General features: G+C 45.5%; 1 protein-coding gene across 1 annotated transcript in view; it reads right to left on the bottom strand.

Annotated features, from left to right (window-relative positions):
- Positions 1-26,930, bottom strand: part of acer3 (alkaline ceramidase 3) — a 271,554-nt gene that overhangs the window by 139,790 nt on the left and 104,834 nt on the right. The window contains exon 4 of the mRNA XM_070891651.1: positions 5,323-5,375. Coding sequence (XP_070747752.1) covers positions 5,323-5,375 — 53 coding nt within the window. The remainder of the gene's footprint in view (positions 1-5,322; positions 5,376-26,930) is intronic.

Raw genomic sequence — 26,930 nt, forward strand, 5'->3', positions numbered from 1 at the left:
TTGAATGGTGGTACAGGCTCGAAGGGCCGAATGGCCGACTCCTGCACCTATTTTCTATGTTTCTATACAACTAGAACATAACTTCCACCCTTTTGCATTCCAGCCCCCTTGAGATAAAGGCCATTAGAGTTTTTAATTAATTTTTTGTACCTGCCCACTAGCCTGTGGTGATTTCTGTATTTGGCCCCCTAAATCTTGCTGTTACTCCACAGCTCCTAGATTCTCACCATTCAGAAAATACTCTGATCAGGCTAGCTCCAATACTTAATTATATTTCAATTTATGGATTAATTGTACAGTAAGACTAATCTCTCTGATTGAAAAGTGAGAGAGAACAAATTAAACACACACCAGACTTAAGGAAAATACTGCTGGATGCTGGAAATCTGAAATAAAAACAGAAAATGCTGTAACACTTAGCGGACCTGATGAAAGGTCATGGGCCCGAAATGTCAACTCTGTTTGTTTTGTTACAGATGCTGCCCAGCATTTCCTGTTTTTATTCCAGACAGAAACTTCCTTATGTTGTATTTGTGAAACTCATTAGCAGCATATAAATGGAAATCTGACATTATTTGAATAGTCGGGAGCACTGCACGAGGTTGGCCACTCGTCCTTGATCCGCAGGACGCCACCACGAAAAGCCGACACCTGGAGGGATGCATGCGGAGTCTATGGTTCCCCGCACAGCGAACTGCCTGGGGAAGGCACCGAGCGCAACACCGAGTAAATCACTGCATTGCCGAGAGAGAGAAGGGGAAAAGGAGGTTTTGACAAAGCTGGACGATATTAACAAGAGTTGCGACACAGGTTGCCTGCTGGCCCTTTCAGTTAGGATAGGCCTGTTTGGACAGGTTCGGTTTTACCATGCCGTGTCAATCCTACAGCCACATTGTTGCATGCACAGTTGACTTGGAAACTAATCCTCCTCTCGCCTCAAAATTCATAAGAACATAAGAACATAAGAATTAGGAACAGGAGTAGGCCATCTAGCCCCTCGAGCCTGCTCCGCCATTCAACAAGATCATGGCTGATCTGGCCGTGGACTCAGCTCCACTTACCCGCCTGCTCCCTGTAACCCTTAATTCCCTTATTGGTTAAAAATCTATCTGTGATTTGAATACATTCAATGAGCTAGCCTCAACTGCTTCCTTGGGCAGAGAATTCCACAGATTCACAACCCTCTGGGAGAAGAAATTCTTTCTCAACTCGGTTTTAAATTGTCTCCCCCGTATTTTGAGGCTGTGTCCCCTAGTTCTAGTCTCCCCGACCAGTGAAACAACCTCTCTGCCTCTATCTTGTCTATCCCTTTCATTATTTTAAATGTTTCTATAAGATCACCCCTCATCCTTCTGAACTCCAACGAGTAAAGACCCAGTCTACTCAATCTATCATCATAAGGTAACCCCCTCATCTCTGGAATCAGCCTAGTGAATCATCTCTGTACCCCCTCCAAAGCTAGTATATCCTTCCTTAACTAAGGTGACCAATACTGCACGCAGTACTCCAGGTGCGGCCTCACCAATACCCTGTACAGTTGCAGCAGGACCTCCCTTCTTTTGTACTCCATCCCTCTTGCAATGAAGGCCAATATTCCATTCGCCTTCTTGATTACCTGCTGCACCTGCAAACTAACTTTTTGGGATTCATGCACAAGGACCCCCAGGTCCCTCTGCATCGCAGCATGTTGTAATTTCTCCCCATTCAAATAATATTCCCTTTTACTGTTTTTTTCCCCCCAAGGTGGATGACCTCACATTTTCCGACATTGTATTCCATCTGCCAAACCTTAGCCCATTCGCTTAAACTATCTAAATCTCTTTGCAGCCTCTCTGTGTCCTCTACACAACCCGCTTTCCCACTAATCTTTGTGTCATCTGAAAATGTTGTTACATTACACTCTGTCCCCTCTTCCAGGTCATCTATGTATATTGTAAACAGTTCTGGTCCCAGCACCACTAACCACCGATTTCCAATCCGAAAAGGACCCATATATCCCGATTCTCTGCTTTCTGTTAGCCAGCCAATTCTCGATCCATGCTAATACATTTCCTCTGACTCCGCGTACCTTTATCTTCTGCAGTAACCTTTTGTGTGGCACCTTATCGAATGCCTTTTGGAAATCTAAACACACCACATCCATCGGTACACCATGCTCGTTATATCCTCAAAGAATTCCAGTAAATTAGTTAAACATGATTTCCCTTCATGAATCCATGTTGCGTCTGCTTGATTGCACTGTTCCTATCTAGATGTACCGCTATTTCTTCCTTAATGATAGCTTCAAGCATTTTCCCCACTACAGATGTTAAACTAACTGGCCTATAGTTACCCACCTTTTGTCTGCCCCCTTTTTTAAACAGAGGCGTTACATTAGCTGTTTTCCAATCAGCTGGTACCTCTCCAGAGTCCAGAGAATTTTGGTAGATTATAACGAATGCATCTGCTATAACTTCCGCCATCTCTTTCAATACCCTGGGATGCATTTCATCAGGACCAAGGGACTTGTCTACCTTGAGTCCCATTAGCCTGTCCAGCACTACCTCCCTAGTGATAGTGATTGTCTCAAGGTCCTCCCTTCCCAGATTCCCGTGACCAGCAATTTTTGGCATGGTTTTTGTGTCTTCCACTGTGAAGACCGAAGCAAAATAATTGTTTACGGTCCCAGCCATTTCCACATTTCCCATTATTAAATCCCCCTTCTCATCTTCTAAGGGACCAACATTTACTTTAGTCACTCTCTTCCGTTTTATATGTCTGTAAAAGCTTTTACTATCTGTTTTTAAGTTTACCCTCGTAATCTATCTTTCCTTTCTTGATTGCTTTCTTAGTCATTCTTTGCTGTCGTTTAAAATTTCCCCACTAACCTTGGCCACCTTATACGCATTGGTTTTTAATTTGATACTCTCCTTTATTTCCTTGGTTATCCACGGCTGGTTATCTCTTCTCTTACCGCCCTTCTTTTTCACTGGAATATATTTTTTGTTGAGCACTATGAAAGAGCTCCTTAAAAGTCCTCCACTGTTCCTCAATTGTGCCACCGTTTAGTCTGTGTTCCCTGTCCACTTTCCCACTGTAGTCCCCTTTGTTTAAGCATAGTACGCTCGTTTGAGACACTACTTCCTCACCCTCAATCTGTATTACAAATTCAACCATACTGTGATCACTCATTCCGAGAGGATCTTTTACTAGGAGATCGTTTATTATTCCTGTCTCATTACACAGGACCAGATCTAAGATAGCTTGCTCCCTTGTAGGTTCTGTAACATACTGTTCTAAGAAACAATCCCGTATGCATTCTATGAATTCCTCCTCCAGACTACCCCGTGCCATTTGATCAATCGATATATAGGTTAAAATCCCCCATGATTACTGCCTTTCCTTTTTCACATGCCTCTATTATTCCCTTGATCATTGTCCGCCCCACCGTGAAGCTTTTATTTGGGGGCCTATAAACTATGCCCACCAGTGACTTTTTCCCCTTACTATCTCTAATCTCCACCCACAATTCTATCTATTCCATTTATTCATTGCCGTCAATAGGAACCTTGATTCTAGGGAACATTTTTTTTAAATAAGTAAATTGGCCTGAGTTTTTATCTGTTTTTTTGTCTCTCCCAGGAGATCACATGGCTCCGGTTGGGGTGGAGTGCAGAATGTTTCAGTCTCAGGGGTGTCGCAGTTGTGTGGGGTGGACTGGTTGGGCTGGGTGTCTTTGCCTTCCATCATTGTTGATAGGTTTATACATAACCTTCGGGGCTGCTGACCGAGGACCGTGCGGCTCTTTGTCGGCCGGCACGGACACAATGAGCTGAAATGACCTCCTTCTGTGCTGTAAATTTCTATGTTTTCAAGTATTGACCCATTACAAATATGATATACTTACCGGCACGGATAAGATGAGTTAAATGGCCTTGTGTGTCGTAATTTTTCTATGATTGTATTCTATAATCTGCAAGCACTTTCTGCCTACAAAACATTACTTCCTATTGTCATGTTTTCATCATACTTTTGTATCAATTTTTACCCATGCCTTTCTTTCTTTTCCCTCTGCCCACACTTAGAATAGAATGCCCATGTAATCTTGCCACGCTGTACTTACACCCTCCTGCCAGTACTGGCACTGTAGCACCTCCATTTTGTCTCTCCCAACTTCTCAGCCTGTGCTGCAGAGAAACTTTGATGACCCCAGCAGCTGCTTCCCAAACTAACCAACGTTTTGCTTTTTAACTCGACATAATAACACAAGATAAAAGTATTGTAGAACAATAAAGACAGAATGTACAACATTAAAATAGGGGCTGAATTACATCGGTGTGCCCTGCTGCACCTGTCCTCCAACCACATTTCACCGGAAGACTACCAATGGTCTTTACTCAGTGTGGGTAACACCAAGGGAAATTGACTCCCATTAGTTTTTTTTAAATTTGCATACGGTGCACATTTCCTGTCCCACAAAGGTTAGTTCCCGTGCCACAATTTTTAACGTTGATATGCACTAAATAGCATTTATAATGAGAAATACCCTATCTAAAGACGTGAACATTTCTATGCAAGCAATGACTGCCTGTCACAAAGTATTCACAATTCATGGTCCTGCAGTGCTCCTCTCCTGCATCTCCTGGCTGCTTAGTTTGCATTCAAAACATAAACTGCCACAGAAAATGTTATTCATGAAATAAGAAAATCTGCCTTCCCAACTCTGGGTTAGTCTCTCAGGCTGGTTTGAAGTCGGGACTCGCTTGGCTTTCATTGGAGCTGCTATCAGCCAACTAGGTCGCTGGTGCAGACCAGCAGCATAGGAGATCAGAAGCCTCTGAGAAAAGCAAAAATTTGACATTTTTAAAAGTTAAATATTTCTGTTGCCGGTAGAATATCTGAATATGCAATACTTTGAAATGCAAGTGCCTAAATATTCCTTCCTCGTTCTATGAATACACTGCAGCCAAAATATAGCTGTTGCATGTTGAGAGAGACATACACAGGCATATATATCGAACACTTCACAGCATTATCAACCTTCCAATACAAATGAAAATAGGAACAAACACAGATTAAGAAATTGTGCAACATAAGATTACGAGCAATAGCTCTGTGGCTTGGTTACACCTGAAGTATAAGGTTTATGGGAACAGAAGTAGTTAGTACAACCGGAGAATGTGGGATTATGGTTTAACTAGATTTCCTTTTTACAGGTCCGACATTCTGGATGTTTATTGAAAAATTTGAATGATGCAAAACATCATGCCATGCATTAGAAAATCTAATCGTCGTCGATAGTTCTCAACTCTGATGAAAATGCAATACTAGACAAGTACTTACAGGCAGTAGACAAATATACAGCAGCTGTAGATCATGGGAAGTTCGTCCAACAACTAGAACAAAGAGATTAAAAAAATAGAATGAAGTTTACAAGCAAAACAGCACATCCGACATAATCCCCACATAAAATACATGACAACCTGAAGGAATGGACGACATTGATTTACCTACTCTATTGTATTTGTAGATTAGATGAACAGTTCCCACAGCAGTTGCCAATGCATAATAACCTTTTTTTTTAAATTAGCTTACACTTTTAACTTAAAAAAGTCACAAAATTAGTTTTCATACTTTTCATGGAATTGCTCACTGATGGTGTAGAGTATGAGCAATTTGATTGGATCACTCACTGATGGTGTAAGGTACGAGCAATTTGATTGGATCGCTCACTGATGTAGGACACGAGCGATTTGATTGGATCACTCACTGATGTAGGACACGAGCGATTTGATTGGACCACTCAACTGATGTAGGACACGAGCGATTTGATGGGATCGCTCAGTGATGTAGGACACGATTTGATGGGATCGCTCACTGATGGTGTAAGGTGTGAGCGATTTGATTGGATCACTCACTGATGTAGGACACGAGCAATTTGATGGGATCGCTCACTGATGGTGTAGGGTGTGAGCGATTTGATTGGATCACTCATTGATGTAGGGCACAAGCGATTTGATTGGATCACTCACTGATGTAGGACACGAGCAATTTGATTGGATCACTCACTGATGTTGTAAGGTACGAGCGATTTGATGGGATCACTCACTGATGTAGGACACGAGCGATTTGATTGGATCACTCACTGATGTAGGACACGAGCGATTTGATTTGATCACTCACTGATGTAGCACACAAGCGATTTGAACAGCAAATACAGCTGCTGATTACACATGGTTCAAAGTGTGTGCTTTGGGGGAGGAGCAGAGACTTGAAGGGGCGAGGTAAACCTGCAAAACAGAATCGCTATGTTTATTCCTTCATTGAGACCTCTTTTTGAACTCTTGGGAGTATTTTTTAAAGAACAGCAATAATATGCCAGTTGATAGAAATCCCATTTTCAAGGTCTGGGTCGCTGGTAATTAACTTTTGAAATTGGTGATATTGTACTTTTATCTAAAATAATTGTCTTTAAGTCAATGGTTTTATATTTATGAACCATGTTTCCACTAAGCTTGCATCTGCTTGACAGCCCCGACCTGCGAGAGACCATCAGCGGCAGGTCGGGGGCATAAAAGGAGCGGCGAGCGACGGCCATGGGCAGCGTGGAGGCGTACCACTGCAAGGTAGAGCGCGAGCTGGTGCAGGAGGGCGACGGCAGCGAAGAGGGACGTCATCAAGGTCTAGGTCGGTGATTGGAGCGTGGGGCAGGTACAGCAGGAGCGGCGAGGTCGGGGCGAAGGAGTGGCGAGAGATTGTAGAGCGACGTGATCGGGGCCCAGGAGAGGCACGAGTTCGGGGCCAGAATAGGCAAAGGCCCAGGGGCCGCATGGGCCAGTCCACACTGCGGTGTGTGTGCATTAGGTCTGTGTAGCAGAGCAGCTCTCCAGTCGTCGCGGTCAATCGTTGCCGCTGGACCAAGACCGAGCTCGGTCAAGCCCGTGTGGTGGTTGGTGTGCAACGGCCACCACACGTTAAAAAATATCCATGCACAGGCATCTTCCACCCTTCCCATAAAGGGAGTTCAATGAAGGTTCATCAGGCTGATTCCTGGGATGGGGGGACATTGTCCTATGAGGAGAGATTGAATAGAATAGGACTATATTCTCTGGAAGAATGAGAGATGATCTTATTGAAACATATAAAATTCTTACAGGGCTTGACAGGGTAGATGCAGGGAGGATGTTTCCTCTGGCTGGGGAGTCTCAAACCAGGGGTCACAGTCTCAGAATAAGTGGTCGGCCATTTAGGACTGAGATGAGGAGAAACTTCTTCACTCAAAGGCTGGTGAATCTTTGGAATTCTCTACCCCAGATGGCTGTGGAGGCTCAGTTGTTGAGTATATTCAAGACAGGGATCGCTAGATTTTTGGATATTAAGAGAATCAAAGGATATTGGGATCAGGCGGGAAAGTGGAGTTGAGGTAGATGATCAGCCATGATCTCACTGAATGGCCGAGCAGGCTCGAGGGGCCAAATGGCCTACTCCTGCTCCTATTTCTTTTGTTCTTATGTCATCCTATTGAACTTTATATATTTTTTAAACTTGTACAAAACAAATCTTTCACTTTAAAAACTATCAAAATTGATTTTAAGACCCTTTCTTTAAGGAGACTTTGCCTTACATTTTCGTCTCTCTATGGATGTAATTCTCAGAGTTACAACTATCACATTCAGCTGCTTGCCAAGCACATCACCAAACCAGAGATTCATCCAACACATTAAGTTGCAATATAAAATTACAAGCCATATGTTCATCCGTGTGCAAAGTCCATTGGCATTCAGGTCCTGCTGATAAGGGCAGGACTCATTATTCATAGCATTTTTTTTTATCCCCTCCTCATTCTCCTGAAGTGGACATCGCTGGAAAAGCCAGTATTTATTGCCAATTGTGAGTTGGTCTCGAGAAGGTGGTGGCGAGACTTATTCTTGAACCGCTGCAGTCCGTGTGGCGAAGGTGCTCCCACAGTGCTATTCGGGAGGGAGTTCCAGGATATTGGCCCAACGACAATGAAGGAACGGCCAATATACTGGATGGGGTGGGACCTGGAGGGGAACTTGGAGGTAACTGTGTCCCCATGCACCTGCTACCCTTGTCCTTTACCACATTAAAGTGGGAAGTGGGGCAAACTGGATGATGGTGGGGGAAGAGATAAAACCAGTGACAAGGTGAAGAGGAAAATCGGAGAAAGGTGGTGATGGGGTAAATTGGAGATGTAGGACATGTCTGAAAGATGGTTTACTCCTTGCTTGTGACATGTAGTCATTTATTGGTTAAGAAAATAAGCCCATTTGACAAAGGATGTCCAAGTCAATGAGAGACACTCATTTCATGAAATTTCAACAAAAAAAACGAATGAAGAGGGTTCTGTCTCCATGTAGAAATCCATCAAGTAGACTCAATTCCTGCATCAGCCACTTGCTCAAAAAATGTCTGCTCCTGGCTCGTCGTCTGGCTCAGTGGATAAATGTACCACCTAAAAAAGGTGCCAAGCCTGATGAAGATAGTTCATGTCAGCTGGATTGGTCTACGTGCTCCTGAAGCTGAAGCGGGAACAGAAAGTCACGCCAGTGTTCCTGTTCCTAATTATTATCCTGTTGCTCTTGCTGCAGACTCACGTCGGGATCAGGAGTGAACTCATGGTGCTCTCTCCTGGTTCAAACAGCCTGCCAACACCAACAGTCCACTTCACCGAATAGCGTGAGGTACCAGAGGGCTGCTGCCGCCGCCACTTGTGGAGGTGCGTCTTTTTAAAATTTGTATTTGTTCACGGGATGTGGGCGACGTAAAGGCCAGCATCCCTAATTGCCCGTGAGAAGGTGGTGATGAGCCGCCTTGAACTGCTGCTAGTGGTATTGTTACTGGACTAGTAATCCAGTTACCAGTAATAATTGGATCGTGGACAGATACAGCAGGAGCGGCGAGAGACCGTGGAGGGATGTGATCGGGGCCCAGGAGTGAAATGAGTTCGGGGCCAGGGGCCCAGAGGCAGCACGGGCCAGCTCACACTGCAATATGTGTGCATATTAGGTCCGTGCAGCAGAGCAGGTCTCCAGTCATCTTGGATAACCCTTGGCACTGGACCAAGACCTAGCTCTGTCAAGCCCGTGTGGTGGCTGGTGTGCAACACGTTAAAAAAATCCACGCACAGGCATCTTCCACCCTTCAACATGTAGTTCAGGACCTAGAATATTAGGTCCTTTATTGAAACACCTGTGAACTCATCCTTTTTGGCGTGGACGCAAGTCATCCTCGTTTCGAGGGACTGCCTATGATGATGATGATCTGCAGTTCCCACGCAGTCCACTCACCGGCTTCACCATTGTAAATACCGCACCTGCGCAGATATGTGAATGGGCTGTCACTGGGGGAGGCAGGCTGCACTAGAGGCCGTGCGGCTTACGGGAGACGCTGCTCATGAGCCAACCTTCCTCATCAACACATTAAATCTTGGAGAGAAGGAGAGATGTAGTGAAATCTTGGAGAGATGTAATGAAAACCACGGTCAGCACTGAAAGGGTATGAAAGTCAGAGCCCCGGTGAGACTGCACCTGGAGTACTGTGCTCAGTTTTGGTCTCCTAGAATACACTTGCAATAGAGGGAGTTCAACAAAGGTCCATCAGACTGATTCCTGGGATGGGACGAGCGTCCTATGAAGAGAGATTGATTAGACTAGGCCTATATTCTCTAGCGTTTAGAAGAATGAGAGATGATCTCATTGAAACATACAAAATTCTTACAGGGCTTGACAGAGTAGATGCAAGGAAGATGTTTCCCCTGGCTGGGGAGTTTAGAACCAGGGCTCACAGTTTCCCATTTAGGACTGAGATGAGGAGAAATTTCTTCAGAGGGTGGTGAATTTTTTGAATTCTCTGCGCCAGAGGGTTGTGGAGGCTCAATCGTTGAGGATATTCAAGACAGAGATCGCTAGATTTTTGGCTATTAAGGGAATCAAGGGATATTGGGATCGGGCGGAAAGTGGAGTTGAGGTAGAAGATCAGCCATGATCTCACTGAATGGCGGAACAGGCTCGAGGGGCCAAATGGCCTACTCCTGCTCCCATTTCTTATGTTCTGATTTTAAATTCAGTTAATTAAACCAATCTGGAATTTTAAAAAGCTAGTACCAATAATGGTGACAATGAAACTACCGGATTATTAGTGCTGACTTTGTTGAAGCGGGTTTGGTACAACTGAGTGTGTTGCCAGGCCATTTCAGAGGGGCAGTTAAGAGTCAACCACATTGTTTTGGGTCTGGAGTCACATGTAGGCCAGATCGGGTAAGGACGGCAGATTTCCTTCCCTAAAAAGGACATTAGTGAACCAGTTGAGTTTTTCTGACAATCCGGTAGTTTCATGGTCACCATTACGGAGACTAGCTTTTTAAAAGTCCAGATTGATTTAATTAACTGAATTTAAATTCCTCCAGCTGCTGTGGTGAGATTTGAACTCACATCTGCGGATTATTAGTCCAGTCACAATACCATTGTCCAGGAAGCAAGGGAAGGACAGTCAAAGAAGGAGGAAGAATTTACAGTTTAAAAAGTCTACTCTGTACATAAATAATAACGGTCTGCACGAAACTTAACAATTCAAACTTCTGGATTACATTCATAAAGTGCAAAAGCGTCGCTCTTGTGGTGTATGAAGTCATGAGTAATGTACTTCATTGAAAGATTCCTTTATAATAATTCATTGTCACATCCATTATCTCAATCAGTCACATCAGAATTTACAAGCATTTGCCAACAGTGAGCAAGACGCTAATGATCACTGAACTGAAATTAATGGCACCGCGAGCCATTTGAAAATAAATACACCCCAAGTGCAGGAAACTTTAACAAAATGAACTATCTTTATTCTCTTTTAATACTCGCACAGCAGCAAGCAAAGTTGAAGTTCAGAAAGAGATGCCTACAGCAAAAAATCCCCAATAAAATAATGATTCATGTGGATTTGTACGTATTCATTTACTTTTTTTTTAAATCGAAACAGATCGGAGTAGATCATTTTTAATACGTTTTAACTATGTAAAATATAGGCACTCTTCGATGACAAAAGAATATTTTCAGAAATATCCGATATGTACGGACCATTGCATAGCACTCTAGCCAAAGTCTACATCTTTGCACATCTCCTCCATTACTGCTAATACTGCCTCCAAGGAACTCGGTTTATTCCTGTGTACAAATGCCTTACATAGTTACACAGTAACAGGCAAAGGACCTTCAAGTCCATCTAGCCCTCCTGCCACAGTATTCCCTTGCTGCCTTTCGAATAGTCCTGAATCCCATCTGTTGAAAACAACCTGCCCAACTGCTTGTTTTCAGCCATGATCTTGTTGAATGGCGGAGCAGGCTCGAGGGGCTAGATGGCCTACTCCTGTTCCTAATTCTTATGTTCTTATGTTCTCCCATGAAGGTTTCCTGTTCCACCATGTGTGCCGGTAATCTATTCCACATGTTTACCTGACTTTTAGTTTTAAAAAGAGTCACCATCAATTTCCTATTTTCTTTTGTTATCCTTAATCTGTCTGCCAGAAGGTGGGGGAGGGAGAAATCGAGGCCAAGCTGCTCCCACTTGTAAAATCCAAAACTAGGCATCATAAATATAAGATGGTCCATTCATAAATCCAATAAGGAATTCAAGAGAAACTTCTTTACTCAAAGAGTGGTGAGAATGTGGAACTCGCTACCACAGGGAGTGATTGGGGCGAATAGCATTTAAGGGGAGACTAAAAAAGCACATGAGGGAGAAAGGAATCGAAGGATAAGCTGATAGGGTGAGGTGAAGCAAGAATGCAAGGAGGCTCGAGTGGGGCATAAACACCGGCACAGACCAGTCAGGCTGAATGGCCTGTTCTTGCGCTGTAATTTCTATGGCCCGAACATTGTGGCCTCACCGGGTCCGTACGATATGCGCACGCACCCAAAGAGGCCTCGCAAATGCCGGTTCTCAGCCGCAATCCGCATGTGCCAAGAACCGGCTTTTGCGATCTCTCAAAATTTCTTTTGGCAGTTTACACACATCCCCTCAGGGAGGACATTCGCGGGCGGAGAGTTTTGAGCTATTTGCGTAAGAGTTTTAAAAACATAGAAAAATTAAATGTTATTACTTATTTTGATATTAAAACCCTGTCTATGAAGGTAAGTTTATTTTTTAACACTTATTAAAAAGTTTTTTTCTAAAATGTAAAAAAAAAATTGTCAAACATTTAGGGCCCGAAATTGGTCGATGAATAAGGTCTGCCCATTTCTCGGCGGTATGTCATTTCAAACCGTCGGCAGACCGAAAAGGACAAAATTGGGCAAGTGTTTTCGGTGTTATGTTGGCGGTACATACTGGGTCATATACCTAGTATGTGACCCAGCACGGGCCAGCCCACACTGCGATATGTGTGCGCACTAGGTCCGTGCAGCAGAGCTGGTCTCCAGTCGTCTTGGTTAATCCTAGCTACTAGTCCAAGACCTAACTCTGTCAAGCTGGTGTGCAATGGTCACCACACGTTAAAAAAATGCACAGGCATCTTCCACCCTTCAAGATTTAGTTCGGACCTGGAATTTTAGGTCCTTCGTTGAAACACCTGTGAACTTTTTGACGTGGAAGCAAGTCATCCTCGATTCGAGGGACTGCCTATGATGAGTAGTCAATCCAGATGGACTTTATCTTTGATGGACGGTCTCTGAAGGATGGTCATGGAAAGCCCCCCCACCCCCACCCCCACCCCTCCCCCAGGATATGGGACGGGTGTGTGTGTGTAAAATGCAGTACTGGACATTTAAGTAAGACTGATAAGTCACTATACTATGTACTCATGTAACCCTGACCCCTCCCCTAGTGCCAAGCTTTTTAAAAATTGTTTTGTACTTCCAGACTCTGACGATTCAGACCACACCGAAACAGAGACCCCCACTGCCTCCATCTCTGGCATCACCCAGCCCTCTCCCAACTTCACCACTGGCAGAGATGAGGAAGAGAAAGAGCCGCTGATCCTGGAGCCGGTGGAGGTGGAGACAGAGGAGGATACACCAGCTCCATGTGGGCCAGCTGGAACATCCTCCACCACCGAGTCTGTATTCAGGGGATTCCCCCATGGCTCCTCGGATTCTGCGGGACCAAATGGTACGCAGCAAGGCGCCCCCAGTGTTGCAGTGCCTTTGCCGCAGCGCCTTTGCCGCAGCGAGGGAGGTTGGCGCAGAAAAGGCCGGTTGCTGTAGGCTTGTACCAGGACATGTTGCGTCTGTCACTGGCCAGCGTCGACATAGGTCGGGAGCTGCTCATGGCCATGACTATGATAGCTGCAAACATTGCGGCTCTATCACAGCAGCAGTCGGAGGGTGTGTCGCGTATGATCACCGCGATGGAGCGGACCGCCGATGCCTTCAAAGCCATGCGGCAATCGACGGGATCGGGACATGGAGCGGAACCCCTCCTGTGCCATCATAGCCAGGTCGACAGCACCCGAGGGTGGGGAGCTGACATCATCTTCCAGCCCTAAAGCCGTGCCTTCCACATCACATCACGAGCTTCTCCGGATAACCCATTTATTGCGCCCGCAATGTCTGACCCCCAACGACAGCAACAGCACTCGGGGTGCGGAGCTACACGCCGGCTTGATTGCACCACAGGGAGATCCGGGCTCAGGGGCAGTGGTAAAGGGAAGGGCGGGAGTAAGAAAGGGGGAAGGGGGAAAAATAGTTCCAAGGGTGGTGTAGCACGTGATCGAGGACGGGCAGAGGTCGTGGCAGAGGACAGTAAAGGGTCTTTTTGTTGTACTTGTTCATTGAATAATTGAAGTTTGATTTGTAAAAGTTTATTAAAGTTGAAAAAGTTTTGTTAAAGTTGTTTTATAGTTAAGTTTTTACAAAGTTTTAAAATTGCTGTATATTTGAGATTTTTACATAAACATTTGAATTGAATTTAAGGATTCTTGTACAGTGTCAAACTATTGGGGTAATAGTCATCAGGGTCCCAAAACGCAGCTCTCCTCATTCAAGCAAAGCGTTCATTTATGAGCTGCAGACGTAACAATTTTGCAGTGGCATACTCTCCATGTGCCCTCTGCTGTGGTGTTGGGGAGGGCTGTGCTATGGGTTCATCTGGAAGCTCCTAGTCATCCTCCTGCCCCTCATTTTCCTCCTCTTCCGTCTCCTGCACTCTCTCCTCAGGTGGTCCCGCAGTCCTCTGTGGCAATTCCTGTCCCCGTATGATTGCTAAATTATGCAACATGCAGCACACCACTGTGAACTGAGCAACCTGCTCAAAGTAGTATTGCAGCCTGCCACCCGAGTGGTCCAAGCATTGAAAGCACTGTTTCAGTATTATCTTTTCAATAATATTATACAAGTAACCTTCCGGAAATACTAGGGGACCGAGGGTCTAGTGAGAAGAAGGAACTGAAGGATATCCTTATAAAGTGGGAAATTGTGTTAGGGAAATTGATGGGATTGAAGGCCGATAAATCCCCAGAGCCTGATAGTCTGCATCCCAGAGTACTTAAGGAATTGGCCCTAGAAATAGTGGATGCATTGGTGATCATTTTCCAACAGTCTATGGAGCAGTTCCTATGAACTGGAGGGTAGCTAATGTAACACCACTGTTTAAAAAAAGGAGGGAGAGAGAAAACGGGTAAATATAGACCGGTTATAGCCTGACATCAGTGGTGGGGAAAATGTTGGAATCAATTATTAAAGATGAAATAGCAGCGCATTTGGAAAGCAGTAACAGGATCGGTACAAGTCAGCATGGATTTATGAAAGGGAAATCATGCTTGACAAATCTTCTGGAATTTTGTGAGGATGTAACTCGTAGAGTGGACAAGGGAGAACCAGTGGAGGTGGTGTATTTGGACTTTCAAAAGGCTTTTGACAAGGTCCCACACAAGAGATTGGTGTGCAAAATAAAAGCACATGGTATTGGGAATAATGTACTGACGTGGATAGAGAACTGGTTGGCAGACAGGAAGCAGAGAGTCGGGATAAACGGGTCCTTTTCAGAATGGCAGGCAGTGACCAATGGGGTGCCGTAGGGCTCAGTGCTGGGACCCCAGCTCTTTACAATATACATTAATGATTTAGATGAAGGAATTGAGTGTAATATCTCCAAATTTGCAGATGACACTAAACTGGGTGGCGGTATGAGCTGTGAGGAGGATGCTAAAAGGCTGCAGGGTGACTTGGACAGATTAGGTGAGTGGGCAAATGCATGGCAGATGCAGTATAATGTGGATAAATGTGAGGTTATCCACTTTGGGGGCAAAAACACAAAGGCAGAATATTATCTGAATGGCGGCAGATTGGGAAAAGGGGAGGTGCAACGAGACCTGGGTGTCATGGTACATCAGTCATTGAAAGTTGGCATGCAGGTACAGCAGGCGGTAAATGGTATGTTGGCCTTCATAGCTAGGGGTTTTGAGTATAGGAGCAGGGAGGTCTTACTGCAGTTGTACAGGGCCTTGGTGAGGCCTCACCTGGAATAGTGTGTTCAGTTTTGGTCTCCTAATCTGAGGAAGGACATTCTTGCTATTGAGGGATTGCAGCAAATGTACACCAGACAGATTTCCCAGAATGGCGGGACTGACATATGAGGAGAGACTGGATCAACTGGGCCTTTATCTACTGGAGTTTAGTAGGATGAGAGGGGATCTCATAGAAGCTTACAAGATTCTGACAGGACTGGACAGGTTAGATGCGGGAAGAATGTTCTCGATGATGGGGAAGTCCAGAACCAGGGGACACAGTCTTAGGATAAGGGGTAGGCCATTTAGGACTGAGATGGAGAAGAAACTTCTTCACTCAGACTTGTTAACCTGTGGAATTCCCTACCACAGAGAGTTATTGATGGCAGTTCATTGGATATATTCAAAGAGGGAGTTAGATATGGCCAAAGGGATCAAGGGGTATGGAGAGAAAGCAGGAAAGGGGTACTGAGGGAATGATCAGCCATGATCTTATGGAATGGTGGTGCAGGCACGAAGGGCCAAATGGCCTATCCTGCACCTATTTTCTATGTTTCTATGTTTATATTGCTCTTATTGTATCGTTGCTCAGCTTCTGTCTGAGGTTCCGCAGGGGGTCAAGAGCCAGGTGGCGAGGCTCCAGCATTTACCTTGTGGCTCAGACTTCAACAGGTCAAACACAGTGCTCTCACGCAAGATGTGCGCATCATGGATGCTCCCTGGAAAGTAGACATTATGTGCTGTGTATGGTCGCTAAGGCGAGGGAGTGGAATCCCTTACGGTTTCAGTATGCCTCCGCCTCCTGTAATGGTGCTCGCAGGGCAATATGGGTACAGTCAACAGCACCCTGCACCTTGGGGAAGCTGGCAATGTGTGCAAATCCCAAAGCTCTTTCACTCTGTGCCTTCCTGGTCATTGGGAAGTTTATAAAGTCTATCCGGCGTGCATATGGTACTTTGGTTACCTGACAAATGCACCAATGAGTAGTGTGCTGAGAAATACAGCATATGTCCCCAGCTGATGCCTGAAAAGAGCCACATGCATAAAAGGAAAGCGCCGCAGTCACCTTCATCTCGACAGAGAGTGCAGTAATGTTGGTGGTACTGGGCTACAGGTCTGCCTTCATGAGCTGGCAAATCTCATCGGTCATCTCTTTGCGGAAGCGCAGCCTTCGAACGCACTGTCGATCGGTCAGGTCCAAGTATGAGCGCTTCTCCCTGAAAATCCTTTACAGGTAAGGCCTCCTGCTCCTCATCAGTCTGCGACCTCCTCCATTACCCTTAAAACTCTGCTCAATAAACCTGTTCACAGCTGGTTTCTCCATTCGACAGGTTGTCAGCAATGCAGGCCCCATTCTTTTTAAATCTCCACAATATGTTTCGATGAAAAAAAATAACTAAAATGTCTTCTATCTTAATAAGTTACTCAAGTAACAATAAAAATACCTATTCCACTAAATTGCACTGTAAAATCACTGTTCACCTCAAAAATACAGATGTGCTGCTTTAGCTAACTGTTCTCGATTTAAAAATGGCGGCTCCGAACACTACTGCATATTCCCGCCCATTTAACATTGCGTAAAACCACTTTTCCAGGACAATGCAGCTCCGGTGGTATGTCGGCGGTATGCGATGAAAATCGGACTTTTTGGGCGGTATGCAGGCGGTCCTGCAGGGTGGATGGTACGCATACCACTCGGCGGTATGTCAGTGATGAATATTCCGCTGGGCGGTATGTAGGTGTTTTTTGACCAAAATTGCATTTTTGGGCGGTACACGGGCAGTAGGGGGCGGAATGTCGACCAATTTAATTTAATTTAAGGCAATTTCTATTAATTAAAAAAAAGTGAAGCGTTATTTTTATTTACGTTTGTGTTTTATTTGATTTTAGGAGCATTCTCATGGATAACAATGGGAACTCTGAGCTCCCATCACTATGAATGAGAATACTACATAGTAATTGGTGGTCCACGCATCTGATTCTGGAAGACATGTTCCCGTACGCTGGACTGTTAAACTCGGACTCGGGGCACAATCCTACGTTCCTCCGGGACCACCAAGTATTTTCATTAAAAATTTTGCAGTTGGATGCGTTCGCCCGCAGAAAGCCTTCGACCGCAATTTTCCCGCCAATGTAATTTCTAAACATGACCGTTTCTGCTTCAATTCTGTACAGGGTAGAAAAAGTTTAGTTAAGTCCAATTTCTCCAAATCTTTGATCATTTTAAGCATTTCTGTCATATCCCATCTCAGTCTTCTCTTTTCGAAAGAGAAAAGACCAAGGGTAATCAATCTTTCCTCACATACTCCCTTAAGTTTTGGGATCAATCATGTAGCAGCCCTTCTCGCCACCCCCTGAGCAATACCAGGCTCAACATCAAACTGAGACGTGAAGGTTCTCAGCAGAATGCTTTTAAAAGCTCAAGAAAAATCTTGCTGAGTGATGGGTGACCTTCCAACCCGTGAATCTGTCAGAGGCTTTATCGTCATTCTCTTTTCCTGAGGGAGCGCTACATTGTCAGGGGTACCATCCTTCGGAAAGCGCCTGAAACCGAAGACCCATCTGCTGGATGCTGAAGATCCCATGGTATTATTTGAAGAATAGCAGGGTGGTTCTCTCGGTGACCTTGTTGTGTATTTAAATAAACAGACTAACAAACAGGAGCAATGTAAATAACTGTGTGCTTTATCGACAGGCCGGGGCCATAAAAGGAGTGGCGAACAGCGTGGAGGCCACCTCAGGGAACAGCACGAGCTGCTACGGCAGCGAAGAGTGACGTCATCAAGGTCCAGGTCGCTGATTGGCGCGTGGGCAGATACAGCAGGAGCTGCGAGATCGGGGGCAAAGGAGCGGCGAAAGACTGTGGAGGGACGTGATCGGGGTCCAGGAGAAGCGTGAGTTCGGGGCCAGGGGCAGCACGGACCAGCACACACTGTGCGATATGTGTGCGCACTAGGTCCGTGCAGCAGAGCAGGTCTCCAGTCGTCTTGGATAATCCTTGCCACTGGACCAACACCTAGCTCTGTCAAGCCCGTGTGGTGGCTGGTGTGCAACGGCCACCACATGTTAAAAAAAAATCCACACACAGGCATCTTCCATCCTTCAGGATGTAGTTCAGGACCTGGAATTTTAGGTCCTTCACTGGAACACCTGTGATCGTATCCTTTTTTGGCATGGAAGCAGTCATCCTCGTTTTGAGGGACTGCCTATGATGATGATGATGATGATGATTATAACAACTCCCAAAAATGGTGTCCCAAAACCAGCATGTAGACAGCAACTGTGAATAGCTCCCGCAGGATCCTAATGCCCGTCCTGTGAGAATTCGTGCAACAAACAGCATGAACACAACAGACCTAGCCAACATTTTTCCTTCAATCCACATCAATAAAACAAGTTAAGTGGTCATTTTCTTCACTTGCTGTTGTGGGAGCTTGCTGTGCACAAACTGGCTGCCACTTTCTTGCATTACAAGTGACTACACTTCTAAAGTGCCTCATTGGCTAGGAAACGCTTTGAGAGGGGGGAGGAAGAAGGGAGGGAGGGAAAGGGAAGGAGGGAGGGAGGAGAGGGAGGAGGGAGGGAGGAGAGGGAAGGAGGGAGGGAGAAGAGGGAGGGAGGGAGGGAGGGAGGGAGGGAGGGCGAGAGAAGAAAAGAAAAGACGACAGACTTAGATTTATATAGCACCTTTCATGACCACCGGATATCTCAAAGCGCTTAACAGCCAATGAAGTACTTTTGGAGTATAGTCACTGTTGTAATGTGGAAAAATGTAATGAGGCTGTGAAAGGCACTATAAAAAGTTCTCTTGGGTCAGCCACATGGCTGACATGCAGGAACTGACCACCATGTTTAAAACTAAGCTGCTGAGAAATGGAATGCATGCTCACTCCCTGCAGGGACACATCCCAAGTCCAGAGCCACATGTGCAGATTGCAGAGCTAAAGCTCCATTTCAGCTTCTGTTCCATGGTGACTCCAAGATGTTGATGGTCAGAGACTCGGTGTTGGCTTAAAGTCAAGGGGAAATGACTGGGCTTTCTCTTATTTGAAATGGTCATTAGTTGGCACTTTTGCAGTGTGAAGACTACTTGTCTCTTGTCAGCGTAAGGCTGCATGTTATCTGGGTGCTGCTGGCATGGGCTACTTCACTATTGGAGGAGTTGTAAATGGAGCTTGCGTGTATTCAGCGCCTTTAACATCGCAAAACATCCCGAGGCGCTTCACAGGACCTTTATCAAACAAAATTTCACACTGAGCCACATAAGGATATGTTAGGGCAGGTGACCCCTTGGTCAAAGAGGAAGGGCTTTGAGGAACATCCTAAAGGAGGAAAGAGGGATAAAGATGTTTAGGGAGGGAATTGCAGAACTTAGGGTCCAGGCAGCTGAAGGCACGGCCGCCGATGGTGGAATGGTCAGTGATCAGCCCCACTGCTGACCTTGTGATCAGGGAATGTCATTGATGAAGCAGCTAAAGATGGCTGGGCCCGAACACACTATACAGAAGATCAGTTAGAACTTATCTTCGTTCATCCCGCAATCTCAAGCTGTGTGTGTGTGGCGTGCTTCAGCTGGAACATTGCTATCCAACATTTGAAATAAAAACTGCAGTACAATCCAGCTTACTAAAGTTCTTGCTCAATCCAAAACTTTGCCGTCTCTAACTAAAGTGGATGGCAATTAGCTGCTAATATCTTCCGCTCCTGACACACCCTTGTAACCGCTCCAAACACACCCTTGTAACTGTAGCACACATTGTGCCCTTTCATCAACTATACCTATTCTGCAAGCACAGGAATGGCATGTCACTTCTTATCGAGGAGATGATTAATAAAATGAAACTGCTATGCAGTTCAATTGTATTCTTCAGCCTAAATCCAGTCTACAAGTTCACAGTTGCAGTTTCAGCTGGCAACCATCCATTTCCATATACAACACCAGAATGTTGCATGCCTTTGAACCAGATGCAACACTATTTAAATTAAAAATAATTCTCTTACTTTTATACCTTCCGTTCCAAAAGGCGCTGAGGCATTTGCCGGAGAATGGTGCCAAGGGTGCCGGAACATTCTTCCTGCCCAAAGTGGACAGCGAGGACCAGCATGCTTCAACCAGGTGGTGATCCCGGGTGCATCACAGCTGGGCCTCCAAATATCTGCTGCTGTCCCGTTCACCCATTGCCCCTGTGCTCGCTGGCCTACATTGGCTCCCGTCTGAGCGGCCTCCGAGCACCATCGGAGCAGGCCGGGGAGCGGAAGGAGCAGCATGGCGGCATACCACTCCAGGGAGCAGCACGTGCTGGAGCAGGAGAGCAACGGCAGTGAAGAGAGACATCACCAAGGTCCAGGTCGGTGATTGGAGTGTGGGCAGGTACAGCAGGAGCGGCGAGGTCGGGGCGAAGGAGCGGCGAGAGATTGTAGAAGGATGCGATCGGGGATCAGAAGAGGCGAGGGCCCAGGGGCAGCACGGGCCCAGCCCACACTGCGATATGTGTGCGCACTGGGTCCGTGCAGCAGAGCTGGTCTCCAGTTGTCTTGGTTAATCCTTGCCACTGGACCAAGACCTAGCTCTGTCAAGCCCGTGTGGTGGCTGGTGTGCAACGGCCACCCCGTGTTAAAAAAATCCACACACAGGCATCTTCCACCCTTCAAGAGTTAGTTTTGGACCTGGAATTTTAGGTCCTTCATTGAAACACCTGTGAACCTTTTGAGGTGGAAGCAAGTCATCCTCGATTCGAGGGACTGCCGATGAGGACGACATTGGCTCCCGGTCTGGCAATGCCTCGATTTTAGAATTCTCTACCAGGTGGTCAAATCCCTCCCCAGCCTCGACCCTCCCTATCTCTGCAACCTCATCCAGCCCTGCAACCTTCCAAGATCTGCAGTTCCTCCAATTCTGTCCTCGCGCATCCACGATTTTCTTTGCTCCACTATTAGTGGCCGTGCCTTCAGCTACCTCGGTCCTCAGTTCCGGAATTCCCTTGCTAAACCTTCCCATCAAGCTTTGGGTCACCTAATGTCTCCTTAAGTGTCAAATTTCGTTTGATAATGCTCCTGTGAAGCGCCGTTGGATGTTTAACTATGTTAAAGGTGCTATATAAATGCAAGTTGTTGCTGAGGCAGAAGGCACCATAGCTGGGAGTTCACCCAATGTTCACACATGTTGTAGGCTATTCGATCTGGATTGGGGGAGTGGGGAAGATAAGCCACACTTGAGTCCAAATTCACATATGCACACTTCATAGTAGAGCTGACTGGAAAGCAATTAGGAGCAGGAGTCCTGCTTGATTTTTCATTCCCTCCACGCAAGGGGGTTGGAGTGCAAGAGTAAGGAAGTCTTCCTACAATCTTGAAGGACATACTTGCCATAGAGGCGGTGCAACGAAGGTTCACTAGAATCGATTCCTGGGACGAGAGAGAATTGTGAACCTGTGGAATTCTCTACCACAGAAAGTTGTTGAGGCCAGTTCGTTAGATACATTCAAAAGGGAGTTCGATGTGACCCTTACGGCTAAAGGGATCAAGAGGTATGGAGAGAAAGCAGGAATGGGGTACTGAAGTTGCATGATCAGCCATGATCATATTGAATGGTGGTGCAGGCTCGAAGGGCCGAATGGCCTACTCCTGCACCTATTTTCTATGTTTCCATGAGAGGGTTGTCCTAGGAGGAGAGATTGAATAGATTGGGCCTATACTCTCTGGAGTTTAGAAGAACGAGAGGTTATCTTGTTCAAACACATACGATTCTGAGGGGGATTGACAGGGTAGATGCTGAGAGGTTTGTTTCCCCTGGCTGGAGAGTCTAGAACTAGGCGGCATAGTCTCAGAATAAGGGGGTCGGTCATTTAGGACTGAGATGAGGAGGAATTTCTTCACAACAGGGCCAACAGGAAGAGCAGTGGAAGGAAGGTAGTGCAGGGGTCCGCTGCGGTCATTCCCCTGCAAAACAGATACACCGCTTTAGGTACTGTTGAGGGGGAAGACTCATCAGCAGAGAGCAGCAGCAGCTAAGTTCATGGCACCGTGGCTGGCTCTGCTGCACAGGAGGGCAGGAAAAAGAGTGGGAGAGCTATAGTGATAGGGGATTCAATTGTAAGGGGAATAGATAGACGTTTCTGAGGCCGCAACCGAGACTCCAGGATGGTATGTTGCCTCCCTGTTGCAAGGGTCAAGGATGTCTCGGAGCGGGTGCAGGGCATTTTGAAGGAGGAAGGTGAACAGCCAGTTGTCGTGGTGCATATATAGATACCAACGATATAGGTAAAAAAAACGGGATGAGGTCTTACAAGACGAATTTAGGGAGTTAGGAGCTAAATTAAAAAGTAGAACCTCAAAAATAAGATTCTCAGGATTGCTACCGGTGCCACGTGCTAGTCAGAGTAGAAATCGCAGGATAGCTCAGATGAATACGTGGCTTGAGGAGTGGTGCAGAAGGGAGGGAGTCAAATTCCTGGGACATTGGAACCGGTTCTGGGGGAGGTGGGACCAGTACAAACCGGACAGTTTGCACCTGGGCAGGACCGGAATCAATGTCCGAGGGGGAGTGTTTGCTAGTGCTGTTGGTGAGCGGCTAAACTAATATGGCAGGGGGATGGGAACCTATGTAGGGAGACAGAGGGAAATAGAATGGGGCCAGAAGCAAAAGATAGAAATAAGAAAAGTAAAAGTGGAGGGCAGAAAAACCCAAGACAAAAAGCAAAAAGGACCACATTACAGCAAAATTCTAAAGGGGCAAAGTGTGTTAAAAAGACAAGCCTGATGGCTCTATGCCTCAATGCGAGTATTCAGAATAAGGTGGACAAATTAACTGCGCAGATAGCAGTTAACGGATATCATGGAGACATGGCTCCAGGGTGACCAAAGCTGGGAACTCAACATCCAGAGGTATTCAACATTTAGGAAGGATAGACAGAAAGGAAAAGGAGGTGGGGTGGTGTTGTTGGTTAAAGAGGAAATTAATGCAATAGTAAGGAAGGACATTAGCTTGGATGATGTGGAATCGGTTGGGTGGAGCTACGGAATACCAAACAGCAGAAAACACTAGTGGGAGTTATGTACAGACCACCAAACCGTAGTAGTGAGGTTGGGGACAGCATCAAATAAGAAATTAGGGATGCGTGCAATAAAGGTACAGCAGTTATCATGGGCAACTTTAATCTACATATAGATTGAGCTAACCAAACTGGTAGCAATGCGGTGGAGGAGGATTTCCTGGAGTGTATTAAGGATGGTTTTCTAAACCAATATGTCGAGGAACCAACTAGAGGGCTGGCCATCCTAGATTGGGTTATGTGTAATGAGAAAGAACTAATTAACAATCTTGTTGTGCGAGGCCCCTTGGGGAAGAGTGACCATAATATGGTAGAATTCTTTATTAAGATGGCAAGTGACACAGTTAATTCAGAGGCTAGGGTCCTGAACTTAAGGAAAGGTAACTTCAATGGTATGAGATGTGAATTGGCTAGAATAGACTGGCAAGTGATACTTAAAGGGTTGACGGTGGATAGGCAATGGCAAACATTTAAAGATCACATGGATGAACTTCAACACTTGTACATCCCTGTCTAGAGTAAAAATAAAACGGGGGAGGTGGCTCAACCGTGGCCAACAAGGGAAATTAAGGATAGTGTTAAATCCAAGGAAGAGGCATATAAATTGGCCAGAAAAAGCAGAAAACCTGAGGACTGGGAGAATTTTATAATACAGCAGAGGAGGACAAAGGGTTTAATTAGGAGGGGGAAAATAGAGTATGAGAGGAAGCTTGCTGGGAACATAAAAACTGACTTCACATATTTATAAAAGTTTTTGCAGAGAAAAAGATCAGTGAAAACAAACGTAGTCCCTTGCAGTCAGATTCAGGTGAATTTCTAATGGGAAACAAAGAAATGGTGGACCAGTTAAACAAATACCTTGGTTCTGTCTTCACGAAGGAAGATACAAATAACCTTCCGAAAATACTAGGGGACCGAGGGTCTAGTGAGAAGGAGGAACTGAAGGAAATCCTTATTAGACGGGAAATTGGGTTAGGGAGATTGATGGGATTGAAGGCCGATAAATCCCTGGAGGCTGATAGTCTGCATCCCAGAGTACTTAAGGAAGTAGTCCTAGAAACAGTGGATGTATTGGTGATCATTTTCAACAGTCTATCGACTCTGAATCGGTTCCTATGGACTCGTGGGTAGCTAATGTAACACCACTTTTCAAGAAAGGAGGGAGAGAGAAAACAGGTAATTATAGACCGGTTATAGCCTGACATCAGTATTGGGGAAAATGTTGGAATCAATTATTAAAGATGAAATAGCAGCACATTTGGAAAGCAGTGACGGGATCGGTCCAAGTCAGCATGGATTTATGAAAGGGAAATCATGCTCGACAAATCTACTGGAATTTTTTGAGGATGTTAGTAGTAGAGTGGACAAGGGAAAACCAGTGAATGTGGTGTATTTTGACTTTCAAAAGGCTTTTGACAAGGTCCCACACAAGAGATTGGTGCTAAATTAAAGCACATGGTATTGAGGGTAGTGTACTGACGTGGACAGAGAAGCGGTTGGTAGACAGGAAGCAGAGAGTCGGGATAAACTGGTCTTTATCAGAATGGCAGGCAGTGATTAATGGGATGCCGCAGGGCTCAGTGCTAGGATCCCAGTTATTTACAATATACATTAATGATTTGGATGAGGGAATTGAATGTAATATCTCCAAGTTTGCACATGACACTAAGCTAGGTGGCGGTTGTGTGCTGTGAGGAAGGCACTAAAAGACTGCAGGGGAACTTGGACAGGTTAGGTGAATGGGCAAAAGCATGGCAGATGCAGAATAATGTAGATACATGTGAGGTTATCCACTTTGGTGGCAAAAGCACGAAGGCAGAATATTATCTGAATGGCGGCAGATTAGGAAAAGGAGAGGTGCAACGAGACCTGGGTGTCATCAGTCATTGAAAGTTGGCATGCAGGTACAGCAGGCGGTGAAGGTGGCAAATGGTATGTTGGCCTTCATAGCTAGGGGATTTGAGTATAGGAGCAGGGAGGTCTTACTGCAGTTGTACAGGGCCTCACCTAGAATATTGTGTTCGGTTTTGGTCTCCTAATCTGAGGAAGGATGTTCTTGCTATTGAGGGAGTGCAGCGAAGGTTCACCAGACTGATTCCCGGGATGGCAGGACTGACATATGAGGAGAGACTGGATCAACTGGGCCTGTATTCACTGGAGTTTAGAAGGATGAGAGGGGATTTCATAGAAACATATAAAATTCTGACGGGACTGGACAGGTTAGATGCAGGAAGAACGTTCCCGATGTTGGGGAAGTCCAGAACTAGGGGACATAGTCTAAGGATAAGGCGTAAGCCATTTAGGACTGAGATGAGGAGAAACTTCTTCACTTAGAGAGTTGTTAACCTGTGGAATTCCCTACCGCAGAGTTTTGTTGATGCCAGTTCATTGGATATATTCAAGAGGGAGTTAGATATGGCCCTTGCGGCTAAAGGGATCAAGGGGTATGGAGAGAAAGCAGGAAAGGGGTACTGAGGTGAATGATCAGCCATGATCTTATTGAATGGTGGTGCAGGCTGGAATGGCCTACGCCTGCACCTATTTTCTATGTTTCTATGTTTCACTCAGAGGGTTGAGAGTCTTTGGAATTCTCTACCCCAAAGGGCTACAGATGCTGAATCATTGAGTATATTTCAAGGCTGAGATAGATAGATTTTTGGACTCTAAGGGAATCCAATCATGGAGATGGGGCAAGAAAATGGAGTTTAGATCAGAAATCAGCCCAGATCCTATTGAATGGCGGAGCCTCGAAGGACCATATGGCATACTCCCACTCCTAATTCTTAGTTCTTGCACCGCAACCACCCCCATCGCTTATAACACAGGGACTGAGGCCAAATGCTGTGTCCCAGCTGCTGTTTTGGGTAAATCAGCAGAGACTGATAATAAAACCGGGGATCGGCACCACCACTCACACATAAAGCACGGACACTGCAGCAAGGTACGGCTCGTGGAACCTTACCTCAGGCTGAGTCCAGAGCTATCGAGAGAGGAGAGGCGCAGAGAGGAGAGGCGCAAAGAGGAGAGGCAATGCTATCAAGATAAAGTAAAATGGAAGGGTATGTACGGTTTTAATTAAACTGAGGCAATTCGAATAGCGGCGCATAATTCCACAACTTTCTCTTCCGTTGTTTACAGAGTCACAGTAACACATCAAAACTGCAGCCTTTTACTGCAAAATAGGTTACTTCAGCAGAAAAACTTTCATGTGGGTTTTATTTTCCCAGAATAGAGTCAGACGTAATAACTGCAAAAGTTTAGATCAGTAGTAAGCTTAATGTTGTAAACACTATAATTATAATGCATGAAGCTGCCTCTTGGCTCGCTCAGGAAAACATTGTCCCATGTAATATCTGCATTTCACAGTATGCTTATGCTTTATGCTTATCCATGAATCTGGATTAGTTCCATTTATTCATCAATAGCCATCGTTTTTTCTCAAT

This window comes from Pristiophorus japonicus, chromosome 10 (assembly GCF_044704955.1).
Source record: "Pristiophorus japonicus isolate sPriJap1 chromosome 10, sPriJap1.hap1, whole genome shotgun sequence".
Classification (NCBI taxonomy): Eukaryota; Metazoa; Chordata; class Chondrichthyes; family Pristiophoridae; genus Pristiophorus; species Pristiophorus japonicus.